The sequence below is a fragment of the Ahaetulla prasina genome, chromosome 1 (assembly GCF_028640845.1).
Source record: "Ahaetulla prasina isolate Xishuangbanna chromosome 1, ASM2864084v1, whole genome shotgun sequence".
NCBI lineage: Eukaryota > Metazoa > Chordata > Lepidosauria > Squamata > Colubridae > Ahaetulla > Ahaetulla prasina.
In genome coordinates, this window is record NC_080539.1 from 227,844,836 (window position 1) to 227,864,790 (window position 19,955).

At 38.8% G+C, this 19,955-nt stretch overlaps 1 protein-coding gene across 1 annotated transcript in view; it reads right to left on the reverse strand.

The window, feature by feature from the left end:
• Window positions 1-19,955, reverse strand: part of GALNT13 (polypeptide N-acetylgalactosaminyltransferase 13) — a 248,906-nt gene that overhangs the window by 118,700 nt on the left and 110,251 nt on the right. Inside the window, 3 exon segments of the mRNA XM_058192641.1 lie at window positions 2,115-2,285; window positions 6,483-6,690; window positions 9,290-9,456. Of these exon segments, the coding sequence (XP_058048624.1) occupies window positions 2,115-2,285; window positions 6,483-6,690; window positions 9,290-9,456 (546 nt within the window).

Sequence of the window (19,955 nt, forward strand, 5' to 3'; positions counted from 1 at the left end):
TTCCAAAAGTTAGATTTGATTAATTGCATGAAAAATAATTATATTATGTGTATTTAATTAAATTAATTTAATTTTAATTAAATGTAAGTAAAATGCTACTTTTGATGTACTTTCTACTCTTTACTGTAATACTTTCATTTCATAATATTTCTATTATGGGCAAGATTCTTAGAGAGACTTCATCTCCAACTCCCATGGGTTTCATTTTGGACACAAAGACAGATTTGTGTCTTTGTTTGCTCTACTTTAACCAAAAACATATTGAGCAGTTTTTCTGAAGAATAACTGACCTCAAACCAGCAGTGCATAATTTTGATAATTCAGGTCATGGTCCCCAAAATCTGTACTCTGTTAAATACTATTTACCTAGGTCATCTTCTACACTCAATATATTTCCCCTTTCTAATCTTTCACATAAGAAATCTCTTATTTTTTAGTTTCTTCTTAGATTTTCAAAGTCAAAGTTAATAAGATTCAATCCATTGTTTTCTATACCATTTGTCACCACATGGTTAGTTGGTTGACTTCATTTCTTTTTAATATAAATAAAAGTTTATTATAAACATATGGTCACTTTACATTCTTTAAGCCGATATTAAAAAAAATAGTATAGATAGAGAAAAGTATGGAATCAAAACAAAGAAAAAAATAAAATCATAAAAAAAATCTTAAAGGAGGAACTTTTCATGGCTCATTTCTTTTCTTCTCTTCCATTGTCCCTAGCCACCAGCCACTACTTATTTGTTCTTTTCTTGATACATTGGCGATTGTCTCTTATATTTATTTAAATGGTTTCATCTGATTTTTAAATTAATCCTTTAACTTTTTTTTCTTATAAACCACATTTCAAATGTCTAAACCTGTTTTCCTACGTGATGTAAGAGGACTTCTCTCTAAGAGGGCCATTCCTGCTGGAATTTAGTTAAATTTGTAATACAAATATATAATTGTTGCATACTTTTCTGTCCTGCTAAAGGAATAACTATCAGTGGTCTTGATACATCTGAGAAGCCCTTCTTTCATAACTCAGCACTCTTAGGAGTTAACATCCTTCACCTGATAGGTCTGGTTAACACATTCTTATAATTTCAGTTTCTCTTTGTCTGCTTGCAGGATGCAGCTGTATTCTCTCTGCTCTTCAGGACCCACCATCCTCCTACTGCTCTCTCTTTTTTTTTTTTTAATTTTCCTAAAGACTCAGAGCCTCCTTCCGAGAGGTCCTGAAAACTGAATCTAAGACTCAGCACTGCATAGTATCTTCTCTGCCTCTTACTTCTTGTATTCACTCCAACCCATTGGGATGGCTCCTTGGTTTGAGTTTCCTCCTTAGGGAAAGTTACTTTCTCTGTCTATCGTAGCACCTTCTTTGATCTGATCAATGTTCACCCTTTCTTTCTGCTGAAATAGCAATAGCACTTACACTTATATACCGCTTCACAGTGCTTTACAGCTCTCTCTAGCAGTTTACAGAGTCAGCATATTGCCCCCAACAATCGAGGCCCTCATTTTACCAACCTCTGAAGGATGGAAGCATCTCAAACTTAAACTAGTGAGGATTGAACCGCTGGCAGTCAGGAAAATTAGCCAGCAATACCTCATTCTAACCACTGTGCCACCACTCTAATCCTCTGATGATTTTTTTTTCTTGAAAACCCACCCGTTTGAACTTGCCACAAATACATGCCCGGTTGTTTTCAGGGAGAATTAGACATAGTCCAAGTGCAGGTCAGAACTTCATTATTTTTGAAGTGATTGTCAGTAATAAGCTTTGATTTCTTTTGGTTTCCTGCTGAGGTTCTCAGCTTAGGAGTACAGTATTGATTTAGAGGGACATTTTGTTAAGGTTTTCCCCTACAATTCCATTGCCAAACTCCTGCTTGTTCCCCCTATTCATTCACTCATTATTTCCTACCACAATGAAGTTCACCATGTATTTTCCTGATCTAAGTGGTATATGATCCCGTGTAAGTAAACTTAAATCTTATAAATACATACAGTCATAGGTATACACACACACACACACACACACACACACACACACACACACACACACAAACACAAAAACACAAACACCAATTAATGTTCATGAAACATCCTCTGTCTCTACTACTTACCTCACAGGCAAAGTTCTGTCTCCTTTCCTTCTGTCCATTTCTCTTTGGGGAACAGGGTACCACCGAAAATTGAGTTTCCAGTTGAATCCTCCGTAAGTCATGTCTGATCCAGCCATGTATTCAAATGTGTCGTCACTGATTACATCGATAATTGGGCATACAACAATTTTCCTATAAAACAAAAATAAACATGCAAACTTATTTTCCTGGTCCAAACGCACACACATCCGGAGAAGTAAGGCTTTATGTAAAGGGCTGAATCCCTTTTGAAATCTATTAACATCTTGATTAAATAAATACATTCAAAAATCTACTCAGGAGAAGAAAGCATGAAGGCAAGGCAGCATGAGACTCTAGCTACAGCTACTCTATGCTCCTTTTCCCCAACATTGTTAACAATATATCTGAAGATTTATCCATGCAGCCTTGGCAACTGAAACTAGGGAAAACTCTAGAGATTGCAGCATCCGTTTGGAGATATGAACTGTGACCAAGTTAGGAAAAACAAATACCTGCTTCCACAAGCATTCAAGTGGATTACTGTTTTGAAAATCCAGGCATATTATTCATGGTGCATTAAGCACATCCTTGCGAAATCCATAACATATAAATACACACAATTCTCTTTGGGTCTTGCTTTTTTTTTTTTCTTTTACCCCCAAGCACAGCATATGTTTTCCTCAAGCAAACCCCAAATGGATAAGCTCAATATACAAACTATTAATAAGAAGTCACAGATAGGAAATGGAGCAACATTCATTGTGTTTCCACTCATCCGCTGTATAAAGCAGCTTTTATTCATTTTGAATTCAAAAATCTAGCTATACCGATGAAGACAAAAATAGTAATAGTTTTTCACCATGTGAGGTCTATCGGCTAGAAAACAATCAGAAACATACATTTCCAAGAAACCTAATGAGAAAGGGGAGGGGGGGGGAAACCGTAGAGGAAATTGGGTATGTAGAATTCAAACTACAAATGTGAAAACAAAGATGACAGATTCAGTTCACAATGCAATTAATGACTGGAACCACAGAAAAAAATACAACAAGAGGCTAGACATCCATCTGTCAACATGATTTCATTTCACTGACTCCACTGAGGAGGGATTTGTATGCAATAATCTCAATGGCCACTTCCAGTTCTATGGCTCTATGAAATTATCAATGTTTGAGTGGTCTGTCCAACATTTACAGAAAGCTCTTTTCAAATCCATCATGTATTGTCTTTTCACCGAGTTCTTTCTTTCTTTTTTTTGTAATAAGTTTTTATTTTATTTTATAACATACAAAAATTCCAATTTCAGTTGAATGGTATGTTGTCTGGGTACAAATTTTTTTAGGAAATAATAATCAAAGTGTTTACAACAATATTCATTGCATTAATATAACTTATATTAATAATCATAATCATAATATTTGTTTAACCAAGTTAACATATCAGTGATCCTTCCGTATATTTCCCTGTTTCTAGCTCCTGTTTTTGTCAGCTAACCATGAGTTCTTGTGTTCTTCTGATGCTAAGAGAACCAGGAGCAGGTTAAGATATGCTTTTTTGTGGGGGGGCAGGGTCCTTGAAGAATGCCAATAAGTTTCATTTGTTCCAGAATGCAGCAACACCAGCAGTTCTAGGTTTGTCTCTCAGTGCCTATGTTTTGCTCTGCAAACTGCACTGACTTTTGGGTGCAATTCAAGGTGCTGTTATTAGCCGCAAAGCCTTACATGCCATGATTCCAGGGTATTTGTTTCTAACCATCCCATTATTGCTGGAGAGGAAGAATATGTTGCAGATTCCATCTGCTAGGGATTTTTATTTAGTGGGTCTCAGGAATCATGCCTTTTCCTTGACTGTTCCTACACCCTGGGACAACATACCTCTAAGATTACTACTAAGACCCCCAGAGTCGTCCCAAGGAGAAATGGGCAGAAAATAAAACAAAATAAATAATAAAATAAAATAAAATAAAATAAAATAAAATAATAAAATAAAATAAATAAATAAATAAAATAAAATAAAATAAAATAAGGCTAGTCCTGACTCCGCTCAGGTTTTGAAAAACTCTGAAGACCTAGCTGGGAACCAAGAGAGCAATTTGGTGCATAGTATTACTGAATACCAGTCAACGGAAAAGAGCTCATTGCTTGAAGGTAAGTGGTATGTGGCAGATTGTGGGGAATGCTGGGTCACAAAGGCAATCACACCATTCCCCAAGGCTCATGAGCTTTAAGGGAATGGCACATAGTACCACTAAACCAAGATGGGGTGGAGATAGAGAATTGTTTCTCTTTTGTTCAGGGGTGCATGAGTGTAAGAGACACACCAGCTGAATCAAAGTAGGCATTTTCCAAATTTTTGACATGCTGAGCCCAAAAGTTTCACTGCTGTAGGAATTCAACAATCAGGACTTGAGTACAACAGCACCCACCCAGTTGCATTTCTAACCAATTGCTTCTGATACAGCAAGTCACATTGTACTGTAGATATGCTGCTATAGTAATTGCTAGAAGCTGTTGATAATCTTATCCTTTTTTAAATTCCCTTTGAAAACCATCCATATCTGTAGCCCCCATCTTATATATAACATATAAACGATGTGAAGATATGCCTTCTATTGTGTATTCTTGGAGGACTGCAGGCTCTATTATTTTGGAACTTTTAACTCTTAGCAAAATCTTAATTAATGGAATGCATAGGCTTTATTCAAGTAAATCTACATATCTTTGTGTGTGAATAAAATAGCGGGCAGCTGTGATTGCCACCTTTTCTTTTGAATGTCTCTGAACAGGTCATAAAGCATTTCCCATGTGAGATAATAGAAAAACTTCTGAGACTGTATTTGCTTTCTGCATTTTCTACAAATTAGTATTTATGTCATATGGGATTTTTTTTTTCTGATTATAATGGATGACTGGGCCACAGAAAACAAATGTTTAGATACTATTATATTCTTACCTCACCTTCCCTGTGGAAACTGAAAGCAACACTCACATAAACAATTCTTAGAGGAATCTTAACTACTGCAAAATACTTCAGTGAATGAATCCAGATCTTCCTGGTGCAAATCCATATTTCACACTGGCTGTCAGTGGGTCTTTTAACTGACAAATCAGAGGAAAAATGGACCCATTAAGCAGGAAGGCACTGTTTTAAAGCCATCAGCAAAGTACAGTATGTGGGCTTCCAGCAGCAGACTAGAGCCAAACAGAATACATAGCATTCTTCTGTTCTTTTATTGAAGCAAGACATTTCTGGTAGTTGAGATACAAACAGCAGGAAAAGAGTGGTTAATAACAAACAGACTCCTAAAAAAAGAGAGAGAGTGGCAGAGGCTGTCATAGTAACAGAACCCGTTCTTTTTTTTAAAAAATATATATTTATTAAGTTTTCCAACATTTAAAACACAAGACATAAATTTATACTTACAATAGCTTTTTCCATATGGGGATCTGTATCTTTCGTAACAATCATATTTGCAAAAGTTCTATTTCTATATATCACTATACTAAGTTATATCCTTATTTAAGTTATATTTACATCTACCCACAAATCGATAACATATATTTACATTTATATATATTACATTTTTACAGCTTTTTTTTTTTTAATTTACATTTATATCCCGCCCTTCTCCGAAGACTCAGGGCGGCTTACAGTGTGTAAGGCAATAGTCTCATTCTATTTGTATATTTACAAAGTCAACTTATTGCCCCCCCAACAATCTGGGTCCTCATTTTACCTACCTTATAAAGGATGGAAGGCTGAGTCAATCTTGGGCCTGGTGTGACTCGAGCCTGCAGTAATTGCAAGCAGCTGTGTTTTAATAACAGACTATCTTACAGCCTGAGCCACCACGGCCCTTTCTTACACCTTAATTTTTACGTTTACTCTCAAGCCAGGAATACCATCTATTCCAAGTTTGATAGTACTGGGTCTCTTCCCTCTCCTTCATTTCCATAGACAGTCTATCCATTTCTGCACATTCATAGATTTTCCTTATTATAATTTGGTCTGGAGGTGTATCTGTTTGTTTCCAATTCTGTGCTAGAACGATTCTACTTGCGGTTAATATGTATAATGTTAAGTATTGTATGTTTTTCCCCATTTTCCCATCGAAAATACTCAGGAGAAACAATTCCGGCTTCAACCTTATCCTCTGTTTGGTTATCTCTTCCAGCCACTTTCTTATCTTACACCAATATTTTTTAGCCTTGGGACAGGTCCACCACATGTGGTAGAACGTTCCCTGCTTGTAGCCACATCTCCAGCACTCCGGTGATCAGTTTAAGAACATCTTAGCCAATCTGGCTGGTGGTAAGTGCCACCAGTAAAACATTTTATAAAGGAACAGAACCTGTTCTTAATTCTCACCTGTCTTCCTTTATTCTTGCCAGTAGGGGCTCCAGCCAACCTGTAGTGCATTCACAGTGTGCATCCAAGAAAGTGATGACCTGGCCTTTAGAAGCGGCAGCACCTCTAAGCCGAGCTCGAATCAGTCCCGACCGCTGTTCCATTCTAATAATTTTTACTGGCACTTGCAAATTTCTTACGTAATTCTCTAATGGGAGCTTCAGAAAATCTGCCAAATGCATTAAGAAAGAAAATACAACAAAGTTTGTTTAAGCTAAACAAAGAGATTTAAAAAAACACCAACATTCGAAGGGAATGGGAATGGGAAGAATAGAATAGAATAGAATAGAATAGAATAGAATAGAATAGAATAGAATAGAATAGAATAGAATAGAATAGAATAGAATAGAATAGAATCTACGAGCTGATTGCTTTTTTCTTTCCATAAAAAATAACAAAGAAGGTCAAATGCTTCTGAATACAGAAAAAAAAAAAAAAAGAGAGAGAGCTTTTGTTGCTTTATAATATACAAATAGGGAAAGAAGAACAATAAGAAAAAGGGAAAAATAGGAAACCAAGCCCACTCAATTAAACACAGCATTCTTTAGTTTGCATGATCTTAAGAATACACTTATCTACAGTATATATTATTGCATGAAAATAAAGCATCACTCGGACACACAAAACACCAACTGCATTGCTGTTTTAGCTGTGCATATACATTTTAAAAGATATCCTGCAGCCACAAATCCCAGCACCTTCTCATTCTCATGTGGTTCATGGGTAGGCACTCAATGTGGGTTCACAGAGCATGGAAGATCATTTCATTGCTTACAGAATGTACTCCTTCAGATGGTGGCACAGAGGGAAGGCATTCTATTTCTGGTTTAGGATCAATCATAAGCCCTCTAGAGTATATTTTGCAACCCACTTGAAACAGCAGTCACTACTACTCAGTCTGATCCTAATTTCTCTAGCAATTTAGAAAGAAAATATTCTTCTAGAATACGATGAAATAATGATATAGCAGGGGAAATGAAATAAACAGATTACTGTAAAATGAATTAAAAGATTCTGACTGCTACACTATTTGTATATTATTTTTAAAAAACCACCACAATCCTAAAACGTATTTCTGGGAACAAGCTTCATTGAACTTAATGAGATTGCTGAATAAAGTGGTACAGGATTATGCTATAAAAATATTCTTCTTGTTTTAAAAGTCAAATAAATATGTTATTAAGCACAAAATAAAAAGCAGCCCAATCTTAAGAGATAAAAAAGTATCAGCAATGTCATCATACTTTCAAATATTTTCTTAATAATATTTTCAATATGCACCAAAAGGATCCAACTCTATATGGAGGAACAGACTTTCTGGGAAGGGAATTCTGAAATTTAGGAGCAATTCGTCAAAATGAATGTAAGCCTGGACAATTTCTATTGGATTGAGGGATACAGCAGCCTTTGGGTAGGGCCAGAACATATTTTTTGGAAGATCAGAGAAGCAGTAAAATGGATTCCCTAAGTCTTTGCAAGACTGAAGGCATCCATTTTGTTTTTAGCCCTCGGACCATTCCCTACTAAAATGATTGCCCACGGTCACTTTTTGTGGCTCTGGTGACAGGATTTTAATGGACCACATGTGGAACCAGGGCCACTCTTTTCATAGTCCTTGCTTAATATGATATGTGAATTCAGCTCCTGCCTCTTTTTCGGTAGCAGAGGACTGTATCTCAATTCCATTGTGAAAATCAGAATCTGACTGAAGACAATTTCATGCTGTTAGAACGCCACAGGCTGAAAGACTGGAAGGAAGCCCCCATTGTTCTTCCTGAGATAATAATCAGTTAGCTGCATTCAGATGCCATGATAAAAAACAGTTTCTCTCTCAGGCAGGGAACTTTTTTTTATTGTTATGAAGAGAATGAGCCAACATATGCATTGTGCTCACGTTTTCTCATCTTGGAAGAACAGCTTCAGAGCACTTTACTTCTGCTATTAATCCTGCCAATTATGGCTTAATCAACACCCCATGATTAAGCAAGCCATGGCTAGGCTGCCACTACATGCTCTGAAATTTTGAAAAAGAAGGGAATTCTTGACATAAGGTCTTAAGAAAGATTTTATAATATTCAATTCATCACAGCTTCTTTCAAAGCAAAGGCAATCCCACTTTCACCTGAATAAGATCAACAAGTGATCTGTTAAAGTGCCCTCACCAGGCACATCAAATAAAATTAAACTAAAATCCACTAGATGTCTTCTATTTCCACTCCAACGTTCTCCAGCTAGGAGACTAAATTTGGTGGGCTGGGAAGGCTGAACAGGCCAAAGACATCTCTACATTCTGACCAAATTCTCCAGCTGAACAAGATAAAAAGTGTTTTAGCACATTGCCCCCATCAATCTGGTCCTCATTTTACTGACCTCAGAAGGATGGAAGGCTGAGTCAGTCAGGATCAAACTCCTGGCTATGGGGAGAGTTTGTCTTCAATACTTCATTCTATCCACTGTGCCACCATGGCTCCTGTTGTTTTGTGACTTTTTCTCAGGGAATCCCATGTAATTTCTCCCTTGAGATCAAAATTTAATAAAAACTTGCTATGCGCCATCAATACACATTCTCTTTGCTTTTTTTAATCATTTGTCTAAAATGGTAAAATGTTCTAGCCATTGCTCTAGCCATTCTCTTCAGAAAAATCCCAGATAGTTCTGTTACAAGATTTGTTAAGTAGTACTAAAGAAAGGATAAAAAGAAAGAAAAGCTATCCCTTGTCCACAATACTGTTCAAATGTTAATGAGTTTTATTTTGGGACATTCTTACCTCTTTCACTGGCATCATCTACCAAGATGATCTCAGAAAGTAGGTAGTGTGGAGACCGATTGATAACACTGTAAATAGTACGAAGCAAAGTACTCCAAGCTTCATTATGAAACACTATGACCACACTTGTGGTGGGTAGGTCATCAGCATAGACTTTTGTCTTACATCTGTCAAATGAAAAAAAGAAAGAAAAGAAGCAACAGAAAATGTATTCAGAAACTATGTCACTAAATAACAATGTACAAGTTAATCAAGTTTCATAGGCTAGGCCACAAGGTTCCATACGGAAAGAATGAAAGTGGAATATTAATCTTTGAAATCTGTAAAAAAAGATACACCTGATAACAAAAAAAGGGATAAAGAAGCTAAAGAGTAATATTACTGTATTTTTAGGACTATAAGATGCACCAGAGTATAAGACACACCAAGATTTCTAAGAGGTAAACAAGGAAAAAAAAAGTTTTTGCTCTCTCTGCTCCCAGGAACACTCTGAAGGCCCCCAAAACGCTCTGAGCGTCCTGTTTTTGGCAACGGGAAGTGCAGAGGGTTTGGGAGGCCTGCAGAGTGCTCCTGGGGGCTAGGGAGGGCAAAAACACGATGCGTATGGGGTTTGGAAGCCCAAAAACAGGTCCATTTTTCACAAAAATGGGCCTGTTTTTCACAAAATAGAGGCCCACAGCAGGTTTGGGAAGCCTGCAGAGTGCTCCTGGGGACTGGGAAGGGCAAAAATGCCCCCGTTTTTGCAAAAATTGGGCCCATTTTTGCCCTCCCAAACCCTCCACACTTCATGTTTTTGCCCTTCCCAGCCCCCAGGAGCATTCCGCAGGCCTCCCAAACTCTCTGTGCATCCAATTTTTGCGAAAAACAGGCCTGTTTTTGGCAAAAATAGGATGCGCAGGGTGGGGTTTTGGGAGGCCAAAAATGGCTGTATTTGGTGTATAATACACACCAACATTTCCACCTTTTTTTGGGGGGGGGAGTGTGTCTTATACTCTAAAAAGTATGGTAATTTTAAGGTTTGTGAAAACTAACTCATTAATATTTATTATTTATTATTGGTAAATGCTGAATATAAGTATCACTGCTTCTAAATTAATGACATGATATGAAATGAAAAACCTTCAGCACTAAATATCTGCCACAGTGGAAGAGAAGCAAAAGAATAAATGGAAATACGTAATTCCTAGGCATAATTATATTTCTTGAAGGAAATGGACAAACAAAACTATCTGTACATATAAACATATATCTGCCCAAGACAATATGCTTCAGCATTGCTCTCCTGCTCTTTTCATCTTCTAAAAACCAATCTTCTCAAAATTTGTCCAATGTGTCTTTGCTTGTTCACAACTGAAGATAATGAGAGAGGCACTGAACACACAAAAATAAAAGATTAATCAACAATTACTCAAAATAAATCCTACGATGGAAAGAACATATTCATGCGCTATATGTATGACATTAGGTTCTGTATAAATATATACTACATGGTCAGCCACTGTGCATATTGGAATAACACTGTGTCGGGCCTGGAAACCATCTTTTGCATTGGGCCTTCAAGCCTGCCACATTTAGTGCTGTGGGAAACTGGGAGGGGGGATTGTATGGAGCAGGGGTGATATATAGTTATAATAACATTCCTTTCTCAGAGACCCAAGGACATCTTGACCTGCACCTGGAGGGGTGTGACTGGGAGGCATCTCCAGTTGGGATGGTGCTTTGATTGGACTACTTGATGAACATGTGGGTGCTGGGCAGGGACTTAGACTTTCCTTTGGGTGGGGAAAACCTGGAAGCTTTCAGATTCAGGTTTTCCCAGATGTGCCAATATGACATCTCTAATAAAATGGAACTTTGAGGAACTACAAGCCTTGGAGTCTTCTTTTGCTGGGGGTGTTTCTTAGAACCCTGACACGCTGTATAAGACTTGGATCCTGTCCTTCTCCAGCTTTATTTGATGGAAAGAAATAATGGAATCAAAAGACCTGAAATGGATCATTTAGGCCATGAAGTCCAACACCCTGCTCAATGAGGAACCAAGATTAAAGCATCCCAAACTCTCTGTGCATCCAATTTTTGCGAAAAACAGGCCTGTTTTTGGCAAAAATGGGATGCGCAGGGTGGGGTTTCTGGAGGCCAAAAATGGCTGTGTTCGGTGTATAAGACGCACCAATATTTCCACCTTCCTTAAGGGGGGGGAGTGTGTCTTATACTCCAAAAAGTATGGTAATTTTAAGGTTTGTGAAAACTAACTCATTAATATTTATTATTTATTATTGGTAAATGCTGAATATAAGTATCACTGCTTCTAAATTAATGACATGATATGAAATGAAAAACCTTCAGCACTAAATATCTGCCACAGTGGAAGAGAAGCAAAAGAATAAATGGAAATACGTAATTCCTAGGCATAATTATATTTCTTGAAGGAAATGGACAAACAAAACTATCTGTACATATAAACATATATCTGCCCAAGACAATATGCTTCAGCATTGCTCTCCTGCTCTTTTCATCTTCTAAAAACCAATCTTCTCAAAATTTGTTCAATGTGTCTTTGTTTGTTCACAACTGAAGATAATGAGAGAGGCACTGAACACACAAAAATAAAAGATTAATCAACAATTACTCAAAATAAATCCTACGATGGAAAGAACATATTCATGCGCTATATGTATGACATTAGGTTCTGTATAAATATATACTACATGGTCAGCCACTGTGCATATTGGAATAACACTGTGTCGGGCCTGGAAACCATCTTTTGCATTGGGGCTTCAGGCCTTCCACATTTAGTGCTGTGAGAAATTGGGAGGGGGGATTGTATGGAGCAGGGGTGATATATAGTTATAACAACATTCCTTTCTCAGGGAGTCAAGGACATCTTGCCCTGCACCTGGAAGGGTGTGACTGGGAGGCATCTCCAGTTGGGACGGTGCTTTGATTAGACCATGTGATGGACATTTGGGTGTTGGGCAGGGACTTGAACTTTCCTTTGGGCGAGGAAAACCTAGAAGCTTTCAGATTCAGGTTTTCCCAGATGTGCCAATATGATATCTCTAATAAAATGGAACTTTGAGGAATTTCAAGCCTTGGAGTCTTCTTTCACTGGGGGTGTTACTTGGAACCCTGACACGCTGTATAAGACTTGGATCCTGTCCTTCTCCAGCTTTATTTGATGGAAAGAAATAATGGAATCAAAAGACCTGAAATGGATCATTTAGGCCATGAAGTCCAACACCCTGCTCAATGAGGAACCAAGATTAAAGCATCCCAAACTCTGGGACTATAATTTTAATTATCTCCCTTATGGAAAGCTGCTTCTTCCATCAGAGTCAGAAGCCTTTGTTTCTTTTTCACATTGAGTGATTTTGATGCCATGTCCGAAAACATAGTAGTTTTTCCACAAGATGTAGGGTATCTTGAGTTTGTTGCCTTTATTTCCAAGTTGGTGGCATTCTGGCAACATTATGATAATTTAAAAGATTATTTCTTAGATTAGAGATCTTTGCATAGAATAATATGATGAACCAATTCAGTTAGCCTTTAGAGAAACGTATGACAAATTGGTCAAAGACAGGTAGAATCTTTACCATTAGCAAGAATGTTCCTTAGTAACTACCAATAATCTTTTTTATTTTCCTTTTTTACCTTCCTTACTAACAATTGTGATGTGAAAGTCTTAACTGGCCAAAGCCACGATGGTCAGTGGAAGCAAATATCTATGATTCAAATGTGATAAAAACTCTGCCATGGGAAATTGAAGAGAATATACAATAAAGAGCATTTAAATTCATAACATGAAGGAAATAAAAATAGACTTTCTTTTTTAAAAAAATAAGAGAGAGATAATATAGTAGATCAAAATGAAGGTGGACAGATCTTGTAGAGTAGAATTGATGAATATATGTAAGAACTGAATAAAAGAGTTAAACTGTACTTCAGAAACGATTAATTGGTGTCATCTAGACTATTGTGGGTGTCTTTAAAAATAGGAACCCATAGGCTGGTGATAATTGCATGTTACACTCTAGTGAATGATGATAATGGAAGAATCAGAAAGGACTTCTTGGAAAAACTCTGCACTTTCTAAATGAATGAAACCCAGGGGAAAAATTATTTTGCTAAGTGGCATGAATGGATGGATGGATGGATGGGAATGAGAAAAGTGAATGCATAAAAAGTGTTTGACACATCAGATCAAATAATAAAAATGTTAACGTGAAAAAATATTTTTAAAGTCTGTTTTAACTATAAGCCTACTCATATGTTAGCATAGAAGAGAAACAAATGCAGGTAGTCCTTGACCTATGACCAGAATAGAGCCCAAAATTTCTGTTGCTAAGCAAAACAGTTGTTGTGAGTTTTGCCCCATTTTACGACCTTTCTTGCCAAGTGAATCCCTGCAGTTGTGAAGTTAGTAACACGGTTGTTAAATGAATCTGGCTTCCCCCATTGACTTTGCTTGTCAGAAAAATCACTAAAGGTGGTCACATGACCCCACGATACTGCAACCGTCGTGAGTCATTTGCCAAGCATATGAATTTTTTTTTAATTTGCATTTATATCCCACCCTTCTCTGAAGACTCAGGGCGGCTTACATTGTGTCAAGCAATAGTCTTCATCCATTTGTATATTATATACAAAGTCAACTTATTGCCCCCAACAATCTGGGTCCTCATTTTACCTACCTTATAAAGGATGGAAGGCTGAGTCAACCTTGGGCCTGGTGGGACTTGAACCTGCAGTAATTGCAAGCAGCTGCAGTTAATAACAGACTGTCTTACCAGCCTGAGCCACCAGAGGCCCTGTTTTGATCATGTGACCACAGAGATGCTGCGACAGTTGTGAGAATTGGTTATAAGTCCCTTTTTTTTGTGCTGTTGTAACTTTGAACAGTCACTAAATGAAAAGTTGGAAGCCAGATTCACTTAACAACTGAGGATTACCTGTAACTGATGGATTTCACTGTTCATGATAAACGACTGAGATAATTTGTGAAGAAGAAAATGATGATAGATTCTCAGTGTGGGACTTTGGGCTAAGGGAAACCTGATCAGAAGAGGTCCACCCTTATAGTTCTCTGGTACCAAAGCAACATCTTCCAACCCCTTTCGGCTGCTCCATTGTTTAGTGTTCCGACAATGAGGATAGCCGAAAGATTTGTTCTGTGGTGAACTGGGGATCACTTTGGCTTAGCCTTAAACCTTAAAAGTTTTTCTGAAATGGGGAAGAAATGTGCTCAGCCAATGGGGAAAGAAAATACAAAATGGAAGCAAGAGAAGGGAGAAAACAGAAAACCTGATAGAGTAGGATTATAGCAGTGGTTTGCTTTCCAAGCTTGTTTCAATTTAGTTTCTGAACATTTCGTTACCAGATTAGGTAACATCATCAGCAGGATTTTCTTATCCTATTCTCCTTAGCTTATAAATGTATTGTGTACCAGTGTGGTCAGTTGATCATGTGATTGGTTGTTCATTTGGCGCTTGCTCTATCCATCCATCCATCCAATCCATCCATCTATCCATCAAACCATCCATCCATCTATCATCTATCTATCATCTATTATCTATCTATCTATCTATCTATCTATCTATCTATTTATCTATCTATCTATCTATCTATCTATCTATCTATCTATCTATCAATCATCCATCCATTTATCTATCATCCATCTATCTATCATCTATCTATCCATCCATCCATTTATATATCATCTATCCCTATCTATCTATCTATCAATCTATCAATCTATCCCTATCCATCTATCTATCATCTATCTATCATCTATCTATCCGACCAACTGACCATGCTGGCATACAAGACATTTATAAGCTAAGGAGAATAGGACAAGAAAATCCTGCTGATGATGTTACCTAGTCTGGTAACGAAACGTTCAGAAACTAAATTGAGAAAAGCTTGGAGAGCAAACCACTGCCATAATCTAAGACCTGAGCTACAAGTATTTTCTATTATTTCAGAATAAGATTAACAGGAGTGTGCTTCCATACCAAGCACTGCCTGGAAAGAAAGACATACTGTGTGATCTTTACATTTGAGATATTTGTAAAAGATAGAAGGCTTTAGTAGAAATTACAGCTCCCCAATTCAGCGACTGAAATCATCCTCTCTCTCTCTTCTGTGAGATCATACAGTATCATGATCTTGACTCTCAATGCTATGGTCTTAGATCCTGAAATATTTATTCTGGTTGATACTAGAAAAGTTATATAAAAATACTCCCACAATTTATATTCATTAAAATAGCAGAAAAACCTATTTTCTGTGATTTAAAAAAGGGCTCATAAAAGAAAGATGACTGCTATTATAGAAGAAATGAAAGGAATGGAAACAAAAAAACATTTTCCCTTTTCCTGGGACATTACAATCCCTCTTTATTCTAAACAATATTCCAGTAATTGAAATGCTTTCCTATAGAACTCATATATTTGTTAGATATAGATTTATAAATAAATATGAAATAACTATTGCTCTTTAAATGCAAAGAAAACACATTTTCCAAGATCAATAACATGAAATCAGAAGCAGCCTATGTACCTATTTACCATTGTTGCCTTTGGCAATATATAAATTGTAGGACCATAAACTCTTCCGTTGTGATTTTATTCCTTTCAGAATCGAACAGATGTTTTTTACCAATGCAAGAACATCACATCAACAGAAGCTGGCGATTGGAACAAGGAGAAACCAATGACTACAGGTAATTGTAGTAGCAGCAGTTATTGTTTTGGTCAGAAACAGAACAAGCCTTGTTGAAATGTAAGGAGATAATTCATCGTTTAGTGCTGATTGCACTACGTTTGGAAAATCAGCCACAGTTATCAAAATTATGGCCCGAAATAAAAAGTGTGCGTGCTTATGGGATTCCTTTTGTAGCACCTAATCTGCTATACTACCAGCAATGGATTTTTATAAGCTTAAAAAAATGTACCATAGTGTTGTTGACTATTTAAGTTTGTTGCCAATGTAGAACACAGCTAATCTATTCTGAGCAAAAGCCACTGAGACTGCTCTGTGGAATAACCTTCCTCTTGAGATTGGACTCACCACAACCCTGCTAGCCTTCAGGAAGGCCTTTAAGACTAAGCTGAACCTTTGGATGTGGGACTTAAGGTATTAGAGAAGCAAGATGCTGTTTCGAAGATGTGGGCGTACTCCAACTGTGCGTTTGACTAATATGTTTTATTTTAATTCTGATTTTTGTTGTTGTTGTTGTTGTTGTTGTATGACATCTAGAGTCACGCTTTTGTGAGCTGGGTAGCCATGCAATTTATATAAATAAATCAGTGGTGGTGAACCTTTTATTCACCGAGTGCTGAACAGGTATGTGCTTCGTGGACTTAGTGCGTGTGTGTGCCATCCATGCTAATACGCAGCTCCTCCTCCGTGCGCTGCGCATGCAACCACACCATCTGCACATCCGCATGGCTTTTGCGTGCTACCCCTTGCGTTGCACATGCAATTGCACCATCTGTGCATGTGCGTGCTTTTTGCACGTACAATGCATGCATGTGAACGCCATCTGCACAAGCACACACTGTACGCACATACTCCCACGTGCATGCACAGGAGAGCTCCAAAGACCAGCTGGGTCCCCTGAATTGCACGCATGCGCACTGAAGGCCTGAATACCAGCTGGGGGCGTGCACACATGCACAGCTGCAAGTGAGTTTGGCAACAGCTCGCATTCCCTGAAAGATGGCTCTGCGTGCCATCTCGGGCAGACGTGCCATAGGTTTGTCATGACAGAAATAAATCCTATCTAATATTTAGATAGGGTTGTTGATGGGGGAAACCATATGATGAAGCGTCATTCCTTTGTATGTGTGACAATGTTTCACACACATAAAATGAATGCGTCTTCAATCACACCCATCATATTCTCTTTTTGCTCCCTCTTATTATGGATGCCTCTTCTTCTTCTCTGCGGTGGCTTGTTTAATTCTGATATCTAAAAGAGTCTCATCTACTCAAATATCAAGGGTTCATGAATGATCCTCCTTCAAATATTGATAAAATGAGAGTTAAGGTAGATTGAATGACTATTATGATTTATTTTATTTATTTATTTGTCAAACACAACAGTATATATAAGTATGAGCATGAAATAACCATATGAATTGGATACAATCAAAGGGAACATTAGGACAGGAACGGTAGGCACGCTGGTGCTCTTATGCACGCCCCTTACTAGAATGCTAGAAGAAATGTAAATAAAAACATTTGCTAAAGTCAACAAACAATTTATCCACACAGCATTCTTTCCATAGTTGAAAGATACTTCACTTGCTGTTGCTTGAGGACAACAAACCCTGGTATCTCATAAGCAGCTTGCTTAGGCTGAAGCTGGTCCAAGGTGTTCCAGCTTGAAAGAAAGCCAAGGATCTTCCACAAATATATTTCTAATGCAAAGGACCCTTTGGAGATGGGCAATTTCCTGGCCCTAATTGGCCTGCTGGAGGACCACTTTCTTCTATGTAGCTACAGCTTCTGTATCTCCATGGTCATTTCTGATGTGGCTAAGAGAGACTGGAGCTCTCTCATAAAGCTTTATGTGAGGACTGTGTGTGTGTGTGTATTTGTGTTTCTAGGTCAAGAAGATTATCAACTGTGGAAAAGAGCAAATGTAGGCCTCCGTATGAACAGTATTCCTATTGATAAACAGGAAACAGAATATTTTTCCCGAGAGGAAAGGGCAAACATGTGCTGTAGGGGCCGCACCTTTGTACTCTGACATCTGCTCCATGAGATGTGCATGTGTTTAATGGGGAAGAAGAATGGAATTGGACCTGTACAGGAAACAGCGTGCATATATATGTCTTAGAATCAGAGACTCTTCAAAATTTGCTTAATCCAGAAATTGGAAGGCACCTCTTGAGCTCTGGAACCACAGGCATGCAAAGTTTTGCTGTGTTGAGTGGAGCTGAATTTGAAGGAAAATAGGGCCAGGTCTCATACCAAATATCAGCTGGGAAAACTCAGATTTGATTATGTACCTCTGATCTGTCCTGATCTGCAGCATATATGGACATTGGGCTGTGGGAAGAGAAACATTTGAAAAGGCTGAAGATACATGAATGCAATTACAATTAGGTTTGCCGGAGGAAGAAGGGCTCTTCAGCTAAGCTCCCTCCAACCTCTCTTTCAGTGAAAGAAGAGGAGGGGGAGGGAACAGGAGAGACATCCTACTTGTGGCACAAACCAGTTTTCTCAAATAACAAAGTGGGGAGGGAGGGAGGAAGGAGCATCTTCTTCACTTCCCTCCTGGTGCTTGCTAATGCCTTGCTTCAAGAACAACCTTGGCAGCTGGGATGCAGCTACCAAGAAGGAGGTTAAAAAAAAGAGTTCCAAGGTGTATCCGATTGCCACCCACCACATATTGAACTGTCTGTGGGCAGCAACACTATCATCCTTACTGCTGAAGCATGGCAAAAGTTAGGCTGTGGGGGCCAGCTAATTAAATATCACTGTAAGTTTGACCTGTCTCTCAGATGGGCGGGGAAACACATCACAACTGCTACGTGGATGAGCTAAAAGAAACAAGGCAGCCTCCTCTATAAGAGGTGGGAGGAACATAATGCTCACAAGCATTTCAATTTATTAACTATGATTCGGGAAGACGTTAAGATTGCATTTCCATCAAAAATTCATAGGACAGGACATTGCTCACTCCTTCCCTAGCCCAAGCTCAGTTGTAAATTCCTTTATAGCACTTGGCTGTGTCAAAAATCGCTGCCCACGCCCTCACCTGCAGTTGGGCTTGGCAGATCACCAAAGTCAATGGATAGATCTGGCAGTGAAGAGTCAGACAGAGCTGGAAAGTGCTGCCTTCCTTCTCATAGCAGAGAGTTGTAGAGTCTATGGATGGAAGCTCTTGGCTTCCTTTTTTTTTTTTTGGATCACATGAGTAAGCCATGGAGACAGTCCCGTCCCGTCTCCAACCTTCGCTTCGTGGCGAAGGTTGTTGAGAGTGTGGTGGCACGTCAGTTACCCCAGTACCTGGATGAAACGGTCTATCTGGACCCGTTCCAGTCCGGCTTTCGACCTGGGTATAGCACAGAGACAGCTTTGGTCGCGTTGGTTGATGATCTCTGGAGGGCTCGGGACAGAGGTTATTCCTCTGCCCTGGTCCTTTTAGATCTCTCAGCAGCTTTTGATACCATCGACCATGGTATCCTGCTGCGCCAGCTGGGGAGTTTGGGAGTGGGAGGCACCGTTTTTCGGTGGTTCTCCTCCTATCTCTCCGACCGGTCGCAGACGGTGTTGGCAGGAGGGCAGAGATCGACCGCGAGGCGCCTCATGTGTGGGGTGCTGCAGGGGTCGGTTCTCTCACCTCTCCTGTTCAACATCTATATGAAGCCGCTGGGTGAGATCATCAGTGGTTTTGGGGTGAGTTACCAACTGTACGCTGATGACACTCAGCTGTACATCTCCACCCCAGGCCACCCCAATGAAGCTGTCGAAGTCTGTCCAGTGTCTGGAGGCCGTGCGGGTCTGGATGGGGAGAAACAGGCTCAAGCTCAACCCCTCCAAGACGGAGTGGCTGTGGATGCCGGTACAGCCAGCTGCAGCCACGGCTGACTGTTGGGGGCAAGTCATTGGCCCCGATGGAGAGGGTGCACAACTTGGGCGTTCTCCTGGATGG